Source organism: Haemorhous mexicanus, chromosome 9 (assembly GCF_027477595.1).
Source record: "Haemorhous mexicanus isolate bHaeMex1 chromosome 9, bHaeMex1.pri, whole genome shotgun sequence".
Taxonomy (NCBI): Eukaryota; Metazoa; Chordata; class Aves; order Passeriformes; family Fringillidae; genus Haemorhous; species Haemorhous mexicanus.
Genome location: NC_082349.1, coordinates 14609292 through 14627668, shown reverse-complemented (window position 1 = coordinate 14627668; position 18377 = coordinate 14609292). Strand labels below are relative to the sequence as shown.

Sequence of the window (18377 nt, the reverse complement as noted above, 5' to 3'; positions counted from 1 at the left end):
GTGGCTGCACCTGTGAGGAGCATCTTCCTGCCTCAAGCAGTAGCTAAAGCCAGAGGAAGCCTTAAGAAAGCTTTGATGCATGAGCTGACACAATGCTCTTGCAGCTAATGTTGAGAAACTGCATACAGGCTTTTGTTCCTTCTTCTCCCTTGCAGTGTGACCAAAACCAAATACAGCATCATCTGAGAGAATTAGGTAAGAATCCTGTGCTGCCCATGTCCACTGTGTGGGCAGTTAGAGAACTCAGTTGCTGCAATGATGTCTTTTATGAACCTACATTCTGTTTTGAACGCCCTAGTTTGGAGTAACTGCATTAAACCACATCCTCTGAGGAACTAAATACCTCTTGACCTGCAAGACAACTAACTCTGTAGTAGTTAATCGCACCTGCAGTCTTCCCTGCATGCTATCACCGTGTCTTCAACTACTAGCTGGCAGTAAGGCAACTCGTGTTCTGACAGAATCAGAGATTATGTATGCTGAGTTGGGAGGGACCCACAAGGACCATCCAGTCCAACTCCCAGCCCTGCACAGGACATCCCCAAGTGTCACACCAGCCCCGCACGGGACATGCCCAAGAGTCACACCGTGTGCCTGAGAGCAGCGAGCCCTGCTCCGGCAGCAGAGCCGGCGCTCGGGCCGGGGCAGCGGGGCCGGTCCCAGCGCCGGGCGGGCGGGCGGCGCCGGGCACGTGGGCGGCGGGCGCCCTCCTCCGCCGGGCCCATAAAGGCGGCGGGGCAGGTGTGGGGCTCGGGCTGCTCCGCCGCAGTCCTGCCCCGTGCGGGCAGCCGCCGAACCCCGCGGCCCATGGAGATCCCCCTCAAGTCCCTCCCCGGCGGGCGGGCCGCCGCCAGCGGGTGAGGGAAGCGGGCCGGGCTGAGCCGGGCTGGGCGCGGTGCCGAGCCCTCGGGTCAGCCCGCCCGGCGGGCAGGGGGGTCAGGGCGCTCCTTCGCCAGCGGCTGGGGCCGAGCCGGGCCGGGCTATCCCATCCCATCCCATCCCATCCGCCGGCCGGGGCCGCGATAGCGCCGGGGCCGGGAGGGCGCTGCCTCCGCCGCGGCACAGGGGGCAGCGGGCGCGGGTGCCGCGTTCGCGTCTCGGGCTGCGCACAAGGTAGGTGCTGCCCTCGCCGGGAGGCTGGCCGGCAGCGCGGCGCTCTCCGTGCCTGCTCCGTGCCTGCTCCGTGCCTGCTCCGTGCCTGCTCCGTGCCTGCTCCGTGCCTGCCCCGGCTGCGGCCGCTCCTCCCGCGGCTGCCGGGCGGGTTTGGCCGGGCAGTGACGGTGTCAGCCCTCCACGGGAGCGCTTTCCCCTCCGTTTCTGAGAAGCGCGAAGCGGTGCCGTCCTCTGGCAGAGTGCTGAGCTTAGTAGAGATCGGGAAGCTGAAGCTGGGGTTGCCCAGGCTGACGTGTAGAACTCAACTCAATGATGGCTTTTTTCCCGTTTTTTTCCTCCTTCTTGCCCTCTTAGGACCGCAGGGTTCTCGTTAATACCTCTCCGAGATACAGAGTAGATAAGTGTTGCTGATACGGAGCTCTGATGGACACTGTAAGTGTCGCTACGCTAGTGAGTTACTCATTAAAGAAAGTGACTGTGCTCACTTACTAAGTGCATTTTAGCCCCTTGATTCCATGGTGCCTTTTCTGCTGGTTGAAGAGCTAACTACTACAAGTGTATTTCATGAGCTGTAAATTGTAGTCCTTACTGCTGAAGCCTCTTTCTTGAGTGGAATAATGAGCTCTAAAATGCCTCACTACAAAACAGCTGAACAACTGACTGTCCTACCAGCTACAGCAATGAAGAGTTGGTTACAGCAATGCAGCTGCTAGAACTGAGCTAGTACCAGTTATAATATATGAGACACATGACACCTGCATGTGCACCTCAGCATGCATTAAACAGTCTTCAGTCACAAAAAATTTGATTGTGTCAGTGCTTCACAAAACACTCTATGGAAACCCATTGAGTGGTGTTAATTACACTGGTGTGTCAGGATTTAATTGCTTCATTGCTCTGTCTTGAGCTGGGTACTTTGTTTCAATTAGGTTTAGATTATTAGGCTAATGACCATGTGGTAGAATTAGATGGTTTATTTTAAATATGGTAAATCAGTGGTCATCTCTTGGAGCTTTTAAACTTCTTCAGTACTTTGGTTGAAGGTTCTAGTTCTGCTGATTTAATGTGGTCTATTTGGATGTAATTTTTAATCTATCCTAGAAATGAATGAATTCAAAGCTAGTTGAACTATTTCACCTGTTGCCCTGTTACCTGTCTTACCTGTTTAAAAATGAATTCTTTCTTAAATACTGCACCAGAGAATGCCTGTTTTTTTTATTGGAAGACAAAGTCCAACAATGATACAGGCTTGAATCTTGGATCTCTCTTAAGCAAAAAAATTGTGCTGCTTTCTTTGACAAATTTCCTGCTCATAATTTATACAGTTAATTAATAAAGGGAGCTAAAGACATCAATGAAAATAATCCCTACACACAAGTGAGAGTTGTGAAAAGGTGGAAGTGTTGACTGTTATTAGTCAACATCAAGTTTTTGGAATATCTGTAAGGTCTTGACTCCAAGACACATAATGGTCTTGGAATTAACCATTATGTTTTTCATGCTATATATTTGAATATTTTAAAAAAATATTATAAAGTTTGCTGTTTGATTTGTGAGGGTTTTAGCCTGTGTTTTTTTGTTGGTTTTTTTTTTTAATTTTTAAGGATTTGTCACTTCTGATATGCTTTTACTGGAAGCTTAGGGAAGGATTTTCCTGAAATCTTGGAGTGGTTCTTATGTCATACCTTCATGCTTTAAAATGTGACCAGATTTGGCTTAACCCTGTTCTGTTTCCTCTTTCTTTCCCACCTCCTCCTATCACTTCCACTCTGGGTTAGCTCTTGCTCACTGTGTGCCCACACCAACACTTCTGCCTGTTGGAGGGAGGCTGGTACAGGAGCAGTGATGTCTTTGGCTGTCAGTGCAGGACTGAAACATCTCTGTGTCCTTGATCACTGCTCACAGCTGTAACTAGCACGTGCTCTTCTGTCAGGTGTGTTTGCATCTTTCAAAATTTTTGTATCTTAGACATTACTGAAGCTAGTCCAGTTGTTTTTCTTATAAGTTTACATAGGGATGCTGCCCACAGTTTCTTTTTCTTGGAAACTTCTCATGTTTTTCCTGCTTCAAAAGCCAAAATCATCCTCCCTCTCATCATCTTCATTAAAGATTGATTTGAGGCTGTGTAAGAAAGACATCTTTTGAGCTTTTAATATTAAAATAGATTTTTTGTTGTTTTCACTTCCTCTTCTGAGGAAACTCCACAGTGTCAGCTTTATTCTGCTTCTTTAACTGAAATTTCTTTTCTTGTGGGACAGCTGGTTCTAGCAAATCAAATGTGATCTACAGTTTGAGCTTAAATATCTGTGCATTTCAGACAGGTGAGGACACAAAAGTAAAAATGTACTTTTACAAAAAGTAAAAATGATAACATATTCCAAGTATCTGAAAACTTGGAATCAATGCTTTTGGTTTTGAGCCTCAGACAAAATGTTATCCTTTGTAAAGTTCAGGACATTGGGAGCAACATTCTGAATGGTAAATGGCACTGATAATCAGCTGGTGTCAGATATGATCCTCTTAACATATAAAGAGAGAAAAAAAATTACAAGTTGTGTTCTGATCTGTGTGTGAAGTAGGAAAGTTCCGAAAATTAATGACACTGGAAAACAGGGCTAAAATGATTAGGAGATGGATAAAGTTTTTTCAAAGTCCCATTCAGTTGAAAAGGAGAAACTTAAGGTGATTTGAAACACAACTGTCCTCTGTACTTAGTCCCCTGGTTTTCACATGCCCAGGTATTTAAATAAATAAATGCCTATGAATTTAGCCCTTGAAGCTGCATGTTCATAACAGAAGTGTGTGTAAAGCCTGCTCTGGTTTAATCTTTGAGACACCTTTTTCTTCTGCTAGAATGTGGGTTATTCAGACAAATATGTTAACAGTGGTCCTTCTTTGTTTCAAATAGATTTTTAAGAGAGTACTAGCAAGTCTACGTTTCTTTCTATTACAGACCCTCTTATTTAATGCCTATTAATTATTTGTCTAAATGGTGTGTTTTCACCTTCAGATGTGTTTAAATGCTTTTTAGTGATGTGATTGCAGGAAAATATTTTTGCATTTCCATAAGATAACTTAAAAAGTATTTTGGACCTTTTATGTCATGTGGTGATCTGAGTGATACTGCAATGAGGAAATTGTCTGCCAAAATGTTCTGTTGGTTTCTAATTCATATGGTTTTTTTGTGGCAGATATATGATGACTCAGTCAGATTTAGATCTAAAAGAGACGGCTTTGAAAGAGGATTTGAAGTTTTACTTCATGAACCCATGTGAAAAATACAGAGCAAGACGTCAGATACCGTGGAAATTGGCTTTGCAGATTTTGAAGATACTTATGGTTACGACACAGGTGATGCTCTGGTTTTCCTCTTAGAGTAGCAATGACCTGCAAGAGAAGCAGGTCTGTGCTTCTGGGCCTTTACCATCCCTGGGTACTTGTTACTGGCTTCGACCTCCCACATCAGTCCACAAAGGAAAAATACTGTGAAAGGTGTTTCAAGGGGGAAGAATAACATAAATCATAAAAGCCTCCTGGAGATGTTTAGGGCAGTCACTGCTTTAAAGTATTTTTTAGGGCAGTAATTTTCTTTAAAGTATTATGTCAAAATTTTGCCATTTTTGACATACTTTAAAGCAAATGACTCTTGCCACTCAATTCAGCAGTGTCTTCAGGCTTGTTGTCACAGTACTGCTTTTTGTTCCACTCTCAGATTACAGTTTCACTGGACTATTTCCAAAGTGATATTTCCTGATATCCAATCAGAAAATTAAGGTGTCCACATTCAATGTGAAGATGCTATGGTTTCTGATGATGATGGGATGGCTGGGCTGCAGGAACTGCATGTGCCTCTTGCTTCTGTCATGAAATAATGCATTTGAAAACTCATGTACTGTTTACATGGAGGCAAAGAGGGTGTTTGTAAACTTCACTGGTATCACAGTGCAGTTGGTTATGTTACAGTCCTCTAACAGTGACTGCATGTGGAGGGAAGCAAAATGGAACACCCACATCAGTAGAAATTACTTTTTCTGAACCTTTGAAATGCCAGACTGACATCTGACAGTTTGCAAGAACAGCTAAATATACGTGCTGGGTTGTTCCTCTTCCTTCAAAGAGGACAGGACAGTAGACTTTGCATGTGAATGATGACACGAAATACAACTTCAGATGTCTCTGAAAAGGTTCAGTACTGCCACCTGTCCTAACCTACTGACTTCCATTGTTGGGGGTATCACTGAACGTGTAATTATGTAATTTTTCTTTCTGCTGCCCCAGTCTCCCACTATCCTTTGTGAGCAGAAGAGCTGTTCTGCTGCTTGGTTTTGAAGGCCACAAGGTTTTTCTGGCCTGCTGCTTGAGACTTTTCTTGTCAGCCCTTGGTTTTGCTCAGATGTCAGGCTTGGGGATGTCCTCCTGCTACTGTGCCTATGAAGAAGCTCTTGTGGAAAACCAAGCAGTTTCCAGGCTCTGTTTATGTTTTCCTTGGTGGTGGTGGTGGAAATGGGACCATCCAAATGGCAGGGGAACACAAGTCTCCAGTAGTAACTCTGCTGTTTGCTGTTCCTGCTTGTTAGAGCCTCCTTAAGCAGCGCCTGGGTCAGGCAGGGGAGGCTTTTTACTGCTCTAATCCTGTGCCATGCCAGAGGTAGGAAAGGTGCAGGAATTAGTCCATCGCAAAGCAGAGCATTTCAGGGGTAGCAGGGTGTGCTGTTGAGTTAGCTTGTCTGCCATTTGCATCCTCCACGGAAGTTTTTGCAAATCCCAGTTGGAGTTGTTGGTCCATGAGCTGTAAAAGCTGCCAGTGGTGGAGCTGTGTGTTCATTGCTGCAGTTAGATTCTGTTTCACTCACCCTGCATGTGATAACCTTGGCTTTGGTAATCTTGTGCCATTGGTTAAAGGGTGCTCTGCTCCTGCCAGAGTCACAGCAACAGGCACCTGCCTGGTTTGTATTTATTGTAATTTAAAGCTATTTCCAAAATGCTGGTGCTTGACCACTGTTCAAAATTCAATTCCATTTCTCTTTTTTTCTCTTGTCAGCTTGTTTTTTTTGGTTTGAGTAACCAGCTGGTGGTCTCCTTCAAAGAGGAAAACACTATTGCTTTTAAACATCTATTCCTGAAAGGCTATTCTGGAACTGATGAAGATGACTACAGCTGCAGTATATATACACAACAGGATGCTTATGACAGCATTTTTTATGTTATTAATCAAGTAGGTGTGGGTTTTAATTTAAAAACTTATATTGATACGTTTAACTTTGAGGTTTCAGTTTGCTTTCTAATGCAAAAAGAGATTACTTTCTCTAACTTCTACTTCTGCTTTTGTTTTTGTTTTTAAACCAGTACAGGCACTTAAAGAACATATCCCTGGGGACACTTGGTTATGAACATGAGGAATCAGGTTTAAACATCTGTAAACAGCAGTACAAGAGAGGCACAATGCTCCCTTCCAATGATACACTGAACATAGATGTTTCTACTGAAACAGGTACAGTACTGTTGTACTTAAAATGTCTTGCTGTGGAGTACTTGAATTCTTGTTCTAAAGCTTAAAACAAATAGCTTTTGGTGTGACAGTCACAGGAACATTACCATGCTTCTTGCCTATTTCCCTCTTGGTTTTTAGCACCTGTCTAGAAAAGACAGCTGTGATTATAAGGGGCTCTCTTCAACCACCTACAAATCTTTGTAGTTGATGCTAAGGTGATGTTTTGTTGTTCTTTTTCTTAACCACACCTGTTCCCCCTCTGTGCAGGAGGGTCAAATAGGGAATTCTGGATGCTGGTCAGTCTGTACCTTCCATGGGTGGGTGCCCTTAGTGCCTCTCAGAGCCGAGTCCTGGCTGCTCACGGGTTGGTACACAAACCTGTTCTGACCCCACTAGCTGGGCCTCTGAATAGGTTTGCTCCAATTTAATGTTTTGCCTCATTAGGATTTGCTATACACACTGATCATCTCAGTTTAATGCCACTTTCACTGTGAAGTTTTTGTGCTAACATATTTTCCTCTTGTCTTTCCAGAATGTATCCTTTTAAAGCCAAAGGAACTAACTGGTAAGAAGGGAGAACTGAAGCTGAACTCTTCTTTTTTCAATCTTGAATTTTACAGGTAAAGTGATGGGGCTTTTTAAATTATTCCAACTTGCTCTTTGGTATTAATATGGTGGATTCTGATTTGTGCAGTTTGTGTGTATTTCTGTGATATTTAAATATCTTTGTGCACTTTTTCAAATATCCAGGCTTATACAGGTTGAAATCTCCTTCAAGCTGAAAGGCATTGCTCTTCAGACAATCCATGCCCGTGAATTGCCCGACTGCTATGCATTTCAGAATACTGTGAGTGAAAATGGGCTGTGCCACTTCCAACCCTGTATAACAAATACAGGGAGAGCTTAGGCTGAGGGGTAGGTGTCATGCTCACATCTGGCCTGCAGGAGAAGCACAGCTGGGCATGTGCTGGCCCTTACCCCTCCTTCCCAAAGGCTGCTGAAATGGTGTTGCCATGGGACAATGTTGCTTTGTAACATATTCCAGTTGGTAACCTCATGACCTGAGGGAGGGGTAGGGAATTGTTCTTCACCTAAAGACTAAGTGTGAAGTTTGGCCTCTTGGAATACTGCTCTGTAGGCAGTACATGTCATCTACTCAAATTATGCCTATGCCATCATTTATGGTGACAACTTTCTTAAAGCCTCTCTGATCAACAATATGAATGCATGCTGTGTCCAAGGCACTTAGCAGGATTTATTTTTCTGAAATGCAGTCTTGCTACTCCTGTTTCTGATGTAGCTCTGTATTTTCAGATAACTTTCAATAATAGAGCCCACAGTGGAAAAATCAAGGTCTATTTTGATAGTGACACTGGCATTCAGGAGTGCAAGGACTGGCACATATTTAACTCAGGTGAGTGTGGTGCATGCGTGTTTGCAGAGCAGCACTTGGGGTCTCCCTTTTCTTTCCCTGGGCTGTAGCAGTCTGTCCAGCAAGACATTCCCCTGCCCATAAAACAATGCAACTTGCCTAATGCAATTCATTACCTCTTGCTAATCAAGAGCTAGGAAATAATTCCTTTTGTGAGATGACATGATCACCTTTGCATGCCAGTGTGTGTTAGCAGTGAGCTCCACCTCAAGTGAGCAAGGAGGATGAGTGTTTCTTCCACAGATTTTTAGTTGTTGTGCTGCTCTGAGGTAACTCAACTCAATTTAACCCACTAACACTGGATAAATTTCCAACTGAAGCCTCCTACAGCTTTCAATTTTGTTTTCTTCTAACTGATTGACGCATACTATTTCTGAAAGTTTGTTTTTTCTGTTGGCTTATTTTTTGCTGGTAGATGAAATGATGTGTATGAACAAAGGCTGGCATCTGCCATGTATTTCCAGTGTCAAGGCTTGGTCTGACAGCTCAGGAATGTGCACTAAAGGGCCCTTAAAGAAACTGCAGCTGTGACAGACTGTGCAACTGCTTCTCCCATGTGGTGACTTGCTGTAAAGGACTGTGATGGAACAATATTTTTTAGTGTGCTATATAATATCTGGATTAATAAGTATGTCAAGTGGCCTGCCTTTTGCCTCGGCAAAGGCAGCTTTTCTCTGATAATGCTGTGTTGTACCAATATCAAAGTGGTAATTTATAGAATATTCTGAGTAACCTCAAAGTGCCTTGGCTTGCATCTCTGTCCAGTGATTTCTTGTGGCTGTCTTTCAACTGCCTGTTCCTGAGTACTTTATTTTGTGTCTAATTACCAGCTGAGGGAGCATGCATATTTCAGTAACTAAGGTGAGCTGAAGGGCTATTGCAACAATTAAAAATGAGTGTTGACCTCTTTCATGTGGTTAAAAATGTATGTTATGGAAGATAGGGACTATTGATGTGAGGAAGCAAAGGACCTAATTTGCATTCACATGATGGGTTTTAAATTTGTGGATGAAAAGAAAACAGTAGAGAAAGTCCAACAAGTTTCTTATTGCAGACTAAGGTGGGAATTTTTTTTAATTTAATGGTGTTGGAACAGACCAAATCTGCATTTCTTTTGCCTCATGTAGTTGTAACACTGTGGAAGCACAGATGGACAGGTAAAAAGGAGGATACCTGTATTAACGCACCCATTTTTTGGGTTTATTTTGAAGAACTTGAACATATTTTTCATTCTTGTGGTCCAGTCTCCATGACTGTCTTGATGTAATTTTCTGTTGAGCTGTGTTCAAGACATTCTTGCAGGAAGAATATAGCTTGTAGCCCATCTGCTTATGGGCTGAGAGTATTTGAGCATGAATTGTTGCAAAATGTCACATAACTCACATTAAAAGAGATGTGAAAAGACTCACCTTACTTTATTTCCTTGGCTCTTTACAGTTCTCCAGAAAAACACTCAGTATATTCTGGTCTTTGATGGATTTGTCATATTAAGTTGCTTGGCTTCTCTCATCCTCTGCACACGATCCATCGTTCTGGCCTGGAGACTGCAGAAGGTGAGCACAGTGCTCAGGACCTTAGTGCTTATTTGGTCTCTGCCTCCTTTGCTGCTGGTACCTTTGGAAACATGGAGTATTCAAGTGAGAAAATCTGTTACAAGATGTCCCTCTTACTGTTATCTCTAGAAAAGATGTGTAGGTATCTTGGTGGGCAGTTGCTAACTGTGAATGGATTTTATTTCTGTTTGTGTGGTGCTGTAATTTGGAGTATTTTGTTGTATCTCTCCATGGGCAAAAGGAGGAGACTTTTTTTCCCCCTCACCCCCAGGATTTTAGACAAAATGACTTGTGAGTTTTTGTGCTGCAAACAGGCAATGTGTCCTGCACCTCCAAACCACAAATCTTTCTTCCCTGGCTTCAGAGTAGAATTCCCATTGAGGTCTATTCATAAATTAATGCCTTAATGAATATCCCTCAAAGCCAGCTCTAACTGGAGAAAATGTAAAGCATAGCACATAATCTAACTCTGGTTGGTTTTTTTTGTAAGCATGTGGCTCATGAGAGTTAGAAGAGTCCATGGTAGGTAGGCTATGAAAACACAAATACTTGTTTATCCAGCTCAAAATATCCTTTTTGTAGCTTGGAAGCAAGACCAAGAGTCAAGAGGACATGATTCAACAGAGGCATTGTCAAACTGCTCTCAGGAATAGGCTCTTCACATTTATTCCTGAGCAAAAAGAGCAAGTGAAAGCAGATGGGCTGTGCTGGGCATAGAGGTGATATTGTTTGCTCTATTGGAAATGAGAGCTCTTGCCCTCTAGTTGCATTGGAGTTCTTTTTCACTTCTTTGGTTGGGTGGCCTTGCTCTGTTAGAGGTGGAGAGAACCTCTGGTGAGGGGGTTAAGAGGCCATGGTTAGGTTAGTGGGAATGGGTTATGAAATCATGTGTTCTGTAGAAAGTTCATTTTCACTGGCCTAAATCCATCTTAATTTTTTTCCTATTTATTTCTGTTACCATTGAGAATCAGCTTTAAACTACTATTCCAGTGAATCCTATAGGAAAAGGGGTTGTGTGGAATTTGAGCATTGCCATGTTTTTCATCCAAGGTGACCTGTAACTAAACATCTAAATGCTTGTCAACAGAGATTTGTGAATTTCTTCCTGGAGAAACACAAGCGCCGTGTCTGCTATGCTGACCGCCTGGAGTTCCTGAATGGGTGGTATGTCCTGGTAATTATCAGTGATGTGATGACAATCATTGGGTCAATCCTAAAAATGGAAATAAAAGCCAAGGTAAGAATTTCATACTTCAGCTGAAATACTAATCTTGCTGCAACCATGTGTAATGTGCTTTAATTTGGGGACAGGTGGAAGTGAGGTATGATAGTCAATAGTCATCTGTTTGCTTATTTCAGTCCATTTCCTACTTTAATAACTACTTACAGTCACTCTTCCCCAAAGTCTTTCAGCAAGACCATGTAAGCCATTTAAACATCTCATTTCCACAGTGCTAAGACCCCTAATCCCTGGTATGGGACCTGTGGGTAGGCAGTTCCCAACAGAAAGACCCAACAATGTGAGTTGTTTGTTCTGTAAGAAGTAGCACATACAGGGCTGTGAAAGCATGAGTCTTCCCCTTGAAGGAAACAGAGCTCTTGATGGCTGATGGGACTGGGCACATGGCTGTCACAGCTTGCTGTCCTGGCAAGCAGGGGCACAGACAGTGTGACCTGCTCATCCTTGACCTCCCTTGCTGAAATCCATGTGCTTTGTCCAGCTGGCAGCTCTTCAGGAGGCTTTTGGGGTTTTTTTTTGGTGTTTTTTTTTTTTTAAATCTGCCATTGATGTGTGTCAACAAGTCATGTGTTCCTGAAACTTTGTATTCTGGGAAAAACAGAGTAGGTGGTGTGCTGCTCCTGCTTCTTGTGTACTGAGGCTCAAAGGGCAGATCCCAGAGTGGCCATCAGAGGAAACACTAGGGAATCACTGGCTGTAGGTTGTGGTGGGGATTGAGGGTAGGAAAACTTGAGTTAGATGGCTCTCTTGTGACTACTGCAACCAGTTCTAGCCTTCTAAAGTAAGGTGCAAGTAGATTTGGTTGTAGTAAAAACAATGCTCATGTTCTGATCTGCTGGCAGGGAACCCGTTCAGAGATGTAAATGCATGTAAGGATGCAAAGGGCTGTAGTCACAAGGGTCACTTTTCATGTAAATGATGGCTCATGTTTTTTGAATAGTGAGCGAGGGCTTCTTTGCCCAACAGCAAATAGTAACCTTCTTTTTAAACAAAAATTTTGAGTTATCTAATTTTGAAACTGTGTTGTAACCAAACTAAGTAAGGGCTTTTTTTTCTTCTAGACTTTGCACTTCATGTAAAATTTCAAGAATATCAGCACAGGTGTACTTCCATTTGCAGCACTGTTGTGTTTGAATGATCTCAGTAAATAACTGCAGTTCACATTGATCTGATTTTTGTGATGTAGCAACAGGATTTCGGTATTAGACTGCCCTGCTTTGTTTGTTTGAACTGCTGGAACTTGAATAGCTGTCAAGCTGACATATCTACTGCTTTGTAACTTGGCCACCTGCTCTGTTTGGATCCCTCAGAACCTCGCAAGTTATGATGTCTGCAGCATTTTACTTGGAACATCAACTCTGTTTGTCTGGGTTGGAGTCATCCGATACCTGGGATATTTTCAAACCTACAATGTAAGGAGAGAATCAAATGTCTAACAACTAAAGTATATATAAATACATGCTTTTTTCCAGATTTCTCTCTAATGTTTTTTGATTTTTTCCCCCTTCTTTGTTCCACTCTGATTTGTAGGTGCTCATTTTAACTATGCAGGCATCGTTGCCGAAAGTGCTGCGGTTTTGTTGTTGTGCTGGGATGATCTACCTTGGCTATACTTTCTGTGGTTGGATTGTCCTGGGACCTTATCATGAAAAGGTACATCAGCAGTATCCCTCCTTCTGTGGTGTAATGATGGGAATATCTCTGTGTGTGTGTGTGTAGCTCCTAGCCAAACCAACAGAAATGTGTCTTCAATGGAAATGTCTGTTTAAAAGCTGTAATGTGAACACGGGAGTCATTCCATCTGTACCTCCTTCAACCTGCTCCTTTTAACGAAATAACGATTCTTGCTTTTGCTGTGTGCTGGAAGTCAGCGTGCTCTCCAGCGCCAGGCTGTTAGTGGTGAGGGGATGGTTTGCCCGGGCCACGGGCATTGGTCTGTCTCTTCTGCCCTCTTCTGGCAATCCCACTTCAGCTGCGTCAAAGAGGCACCAAATAGTTCTCTGGAACATTTTTTTTTGTTTGTTTTTTTGGGTTTTTTTAAAATCTCCTTGGCTGTGGCCTTGTTTTTCCAAATCTTTGCCGTGCCATGTAACTTCAGCTCCTAAATTGTGACTCATAAAGGAATGGATGAATGCTTGTCTTGTTTGCTTTGCTTCCTGTGTGGGGGAGTGCTGTGGGTTTGTTTGTTTGTTTTCTTAAGGTTCTATCAAAGCGTGTGCCTGGTCTGTCTTGTCTGAAACCTGGGTGCAGGAGTAAGGCTTTGTATATTCCAGAACACAAGCCAAAACAACCCTAAAGCTTCTTTGCTTTTCCTCTTGGCAGATGCTCTGTGTGACAGTTTGAACAGAGGCAGAATCCTGTTGTGGCAAATTCTAAATGTCTGCTAACGACTAACAAATGTCTGATTTCTCATTCTGGATCTCTGGGTGCACGCAGTGTGTGTAACAGAGACGTGCTGCAGTGCTCTTTCAGCTTGCTCTGCCCCCAGAGCTTGCATTGCTCTAGCTCACTGTTGCTCTCTCCTTTGGGCAATGCAGCTACTCAGTCTGCACGTTCCCAGCTGATGGCAGTACACTTCTCTGTGGGATTCTGGGTGCAGTGGGATCTTTTGCCACGCTGGAGGCTCAGTTGTTTATAACAATATAAGGCACAGCATAATTACTGTTGTAACCTCCCTGCAACAAGTGCCTTATCTGAGCCAAAGGAGGGACAGCCAACAACATGCTTATCTATGAAGATGCTACCTCTTGCCTAAGTATCATGTATCAATGTCAAGGAAAGCAGCTGGAGCTGTGGAGGATTCCTGTTCCTGCCAGTTCCCCAGTGTCCCACAGGAAGGCAATGTGGCACTGTGCAAGGCAGGCCAGCCCAGGGCTGGCTTCCCGGGGCTCCCCAGCCACTGAGCCATCCTGGGAAGAGATGGGAAGAGTCTTCCCCGATGTGCAGAAACACTGGAGAGCTCCTTATGCTCAAAAATATAGAAATACACCCTCTACTACAATCACAGAGAGGGAGTGGGTGTCCTGCATTTTGTGCTGTGTCAGCTAGGGGCTTCCAGGTGAGCAGTCCTTAGCAGGTCAGTGTCCCTGTGTCAGTGCATCAAAACCTGAGTTGCTCAAAAATTACCTGTGCCTCCTTTCTTCCTGGTTAATGTACTGCTGAGTTTCACAATGGCTTTAAAATTCAATTCAAAAAATAATAATAAAATAAGCCATAGGTGTAAACCAGACCTGCTGTTCCTGTGCACCAATATATTCTCCTTGCAAGCATATACCTCCTGACATCTTGCTTTCATTGTGGGCCACGATTGTGTTAGCTCATTGCTGATGCACAATGTTTTAATGTGGCTATTAATTCATATTGTCCAATAAATTATAGTTAAGAAATCCAGTTATTTGGAAAGGCAGAGCAAAATGGAAACTGGGCTTACCTGGTAGCTTCAGGACACATTCCAGTTTGAGGAAATGGAGTTTGGTGTTCAAGAGACTGTCCTTGAAATTAAACCATGATTTTTGTACAGGGTGTGCTCCAGTAGCTTCATAATAAAGCTATAGCTTGTACTTGCAGCTCACAGAGGTCTTCCTGAGTGACAGATTGTTAATTTAGTTTGGACCATTTGAGTTCTGAAGGCTATGTGCTGACTCTAGCCACTTAACACAGTATTGATTTATTGCCCATACTCCAGTAATGCTGCAGAGCTGGGAAGCCAGAGAATGTGGGTGTGTTCCCAGCATACTACCACTAATTTACTGTATAGACTCTGTGAAATCACTTCAGCTGTGTTTTGGGAAATGGAATGATACTTTTCTGCAGGTCCAAAATTGCCTATAATTCAGTAGCTTTCCTTGGTGCTTAGTTATTGACTGTTCTGCCTGTTGAACATCACAAGTTTTTTTTCTTGATAATAAATATTCTTATGTCTGATCTCAACACATCGTGCTTAGTCAAGATGACATTTCTACATGTTGCTATTGCTGATGTATATTTTGGCCTGAATGTACAGGAAAGTGTGTAGCATTTAATTGTCTGAGTTGGCTTCTTTGTCTGCTTTGAGTAAAACTCAGTCTTTGAGTCTTGATTGATCTTCACATTCAAGTGTGAAGATTTGCTAATATTTTGTACTCATTTTCTAGTTTGAAGATCTGAACACAGTGGCTGAATGTCTGTTTTCTTTGGTCAATGGTGATGATATGTTTGCAACATTTGCTCAAATCCAACAGAAGAGTTCCCTGGTGTGGATGTTCAGCCGATTATATCTGTACTCCTTCATCAGCCTGTTTATATACATGATCCTCAGCCTTTTTATTGCACTCATTACTGACTCCTATGACACCATAAAGGTAAAGCATTTGTTTTCTGTTACCCTTCTATTCAGTTTTTCATTCATTCTTGTTAATCACTCAACACCATACCATCTACTATTGCTTCTGATGTGTGATGAGATTATTAAAATATTTTCCTTTAGTCTGTGGCAAAATTGGGAGAGTGGCTGGGTTTGCTGACATCTCAGAGATGTGCTTTTGGCAGGAGTTTGGAAAGGTTCAAGCAGATAACTCTGAAGTCATTTAGGTGTCCAGGCCTCCTTAATGTGCTGCTTAGAAATGTGTGGTTAAAAGAAATGTCTTCTGAGAGGTGCTCTACTTCTCGTTCAAGTTCAAATTCAAATTGTGCCATCCATTTCCAGTATGGACTGTCTGAAAGTGAGCCTCAGTTTTCAGTGATTACCTTCTGTTCTGACCTCGAGTGCTCTGTGCCCTCTGTGCTGCTGGTGGCCCCAGTGACCAGTGGGAAGGCAGTGTGGATCCCACCCTTCAGCTCTCATCTCTTCCCTGTCTTGGTGTCACATACAGGCCAGCAAAATAAGGCTGATCTGACATGAGCTACAACTTCTAGACCAAGCAAAAGTTTTGCTTTGGAAGCACCTCAAAATATAGCTCAATTCTCTGTGCTTCTTAGTTTACTGGATGGTCTGATCTGCAAAATGGTGTTTTACTGGCTCTTTCCTCTGAGCATTTTTCACAGATCAATTGGAAGCTGTTTCAGTATGCTGAACTTGTTTTTTTCACAGCATTTCTTCAGCATGGCAATATTGAATAGTCACACTGGAACTCTTCGAATCCAGAATTAGAGGTTTTAGGGAAAAGGAGCCCAGGGCACTTGCAGGGAGCACAGCAGCTCACTGAGAACAAGGGAGAATCAATAACATTATGACCTAAGACCACTTGCTTGGCTTTATGGGCATCAAACAAAACATAGAGAATCTGTGAACAGTGTGAATTTTCTGTCACTTAGACTGTTGGTGGAACAAAGCAAGCTATGTAGTGTTTCTAGGATGGGAATGGGTTCTTTCCTTCCTACAGCCCTATTGAATTATTGAACCAAATAATCTGGTTTAACTGTCACACTCTAGAGGAAATTTTAGAATGTTTCAAGCCCAGTAACTTCTCATGTGCTTTTTCTTTCAGAAATACCAACAAAGTGGTTTTCCAGCAACAGATTTACATGAATTTCTAAAAGACCATAGCAATGATGGCTACAGAAAAGGCAGAACTTCTTTTCCACTCATCTGCTGCTGCAGGAGGTCAGTAGGGTGTTTTTAATGAGTGTTTTCCTGGGAAGCACAACAATTAGCTTCCCACTGCAAAATGCTGCTTCAGGAGTGCTGGAGTATCCAGAATGCAGCCTGTTAATATTTGGGTGCTGCTGTTCCTCCTGTGCTTTAGTTCATGTTAGATCTTTAGTCAGCTGATGAGGCAAAGGCAGCAGTTCTGAGCTTAAACATGTTTTAACTGTTGTACTCCTATGAAAACTGCTATGCAGAAGCTGATGGGAGGGCTGTGGAGTGCAGCATGAAACTACCAAGGGTTCTGGAGCAAACCAAGTCTTTTCTTCAAGCTGTCTGTTTCTAAAAAGCATTGCTACTAAGCTTGGAGTAGTAGAAAGTGAGAGGGCGATTGAGCCAGAGGCTGGTGCTTAATCCCAAATCTATGCAGTGTCTGAGGCAAGCTGTTGGAATACCATCTGCCAGAATATTGGAAACACACTGGTAAATGTCTCCTTGTAGGCATTGTGGCAGTGGTCCTTTTTAAGGGGGTGGTGAGAGACAAATGTCTCATCTGGTGCTTGCTGGTCTGCTTTGCATTCTGTTTCTGAGGCAGCATAACACACCTCTGAAGCCCTGTTAGAGACAGGAGGGACCTTGTCCCTGTCCCTAGGCAGTCCAGGGTAATCCATTCTTGGGTACAGAATGGTTGTGGGCACTGTGCAAGGAAGCCTGGCTATGGGAGAATGAGGAGGCTAAAATGTGAACACTTAATCACAACTGGTGTGACAAATCCCCTTTTAGCAGTAGGATTGTCTAATTATATACTGATGCATTTGTGAAATACATTTTTATGCTTTTGGTGTACCCTGGCAGAAGGGTACCATAGCCACAAAAGGAACAGGTGAGATGATGATGGGCAGGTATCCCAGTGCCTGCTGGGGGCACATGAAAACCAACTAATTAACAAGAATTCCAGCTTCAGGTTTCACCTGCAAGTCACTGTGCAGAATAAGAGATTTGTGTGCTTGAGCATAATAAAAATACACCATAATATGCTATGCAGTACTGAGGGCACAAGCCTGGTGGTTGGAATGAAAATCTAGAGCTTTTGCTGCTGTAGCAGGTTTTACATCATTGTCTAGTGCAGGAGTCAGTTGTATGTGGAAATGGGAGAGCAGAGAACAGAAGGATCAAAACAGCTCATGGGTAGATGCTTCCTGTTGCATTTCTTGCTGATTGGAGAATTGTGAATTTTTTCTTTGCAGACAACAGAGTGATGACAACTTGATACTTATTAATTGATGGCTGCACATTGAAATTCACTACTGATATATGCAAAGAAAGCATGGTGGTATGGAGAAGGATAATTCTCCAAATTGCAGTGGAACCTGCCATCTGGATCTGCCTCATGAACAGACTTGTCTTAGCTGATTAAGGTTTAGGGAGAGAAAGCTATTGATGTGACAGCAGCTGGCTGACCAGCAGGAGATCCAGAAGCTGTGTCTGGAGAAGAGCTGTGAAGAATTCTGTATTCTTGTCCCAAGTTCTGTCATGTTAGAGAAGACTGATCCTTGGGCATTGTCCGTGGAAGCTCTGTTTGTTAATGACATTGAGGGGGAAGGAAAATGGCCTTGAATCAACTGTTGTTGTTAATAAGAAAAGAATGATACAAAAATAATTTTTAAAAAATAATCCTGTGTTTAAAAGTATTAAATAAAAAGAAGTCATGAAGGGAGGAGTTTATCACTTGGTGCGTTCAGCCTGTCATTTCTACTTGGCACACTTCCTTCATTTGAATTAAATTTATGTAAAACAGAGAAGGTGCACAAAAGTGGAAAGTAACTTGTTTTCCCTCTTGTATATCATTTTACCACAAACTACTTATAGGTCACAATCTTTTCTTTAACAGCTTTACTAAAAAGCAGTTTGTTATCCTTTTATCTTTTTTGGCTGTCTTTTCTTTTATACCCACAATATTGATTAATACTGTGTCCAGATTAAAC

General features: G+C 42.9%; 1 protein-coding gene across 8 annotated transcripts; it reads left to right on the top strand.

Moving 5' to 3' along the window:
* The first annotated feature begins 723 nt into the window (after positions 1-723).
* On the top strand, positions 724-18120 carry MCOLN2 (mucolipin TRP cation channel 2). Of its 8 annotated transcripts, none has more exons than XM_059854140.1 (16): positions 724-857; positions 1468-1545; positions 2892-3046; positions 4305-4464; positions 6155-6328; positions 6460-6604; positions 7137-7224; positions 7355-7451; positions 7919-8018; positions 9474-9589; positions 10677-10826; positions 12140-12241; positions 12360-12482; positions 14963-15169; positions 16295-16410; positions 17640-18120. In XM_059854140.1, exons 4-16 carry the CDS (start codon positions 4309-4311, stop codon positions 17674-17676), a joined length of 1611 nt encoding a protein of 536 aa, XP_059710123.1. In that variant the 5' UTR covers positions 724-857; positions 1468-1545; positions 2892-3046; positions 4305-4308; the 3' UTR covers positions 17677-18120. The 8 variants fall into 8 exon arrangements, with proteins under 8 accessions (XP_059710123.1, XP_059710121.1, XP_059710119.1 ...); XM_059854139.1 differs by lacking the exon at positions 724-857 and adding an exon at positions 993-1113; XM_059854138.1 differs by lacking the exon at positions 2892-3046.
* The last annotated feature ends 257 nt before the right edge of the window (positions 18121-18377 follow it).

Bases quoted from the DNA above. Each gene is read 5' to 3' on its own strand.
- MCOLN2 (XM_059854136.1), top strand. From the start codon at position 808: ATGGAGATCCCCCTCAAGTCCCTCCCCGGCGGGCGGGCCGCCGCCAGC. The intron at 858-4,304 runs GTGAGGGAAGCG...TTTTTGTGGCAG, and splicing joins GGGCGGGCCGCCGCCAGCGG to ATATATGATGACTCAGTCAG. The intron at 12,242-12,359 runs GTAAGGAGAGAA...TCTGATTTGTAG, and splicing joins GATATTTTCAAACCTACAAT to GTGCTCATTTTAACTATGCA.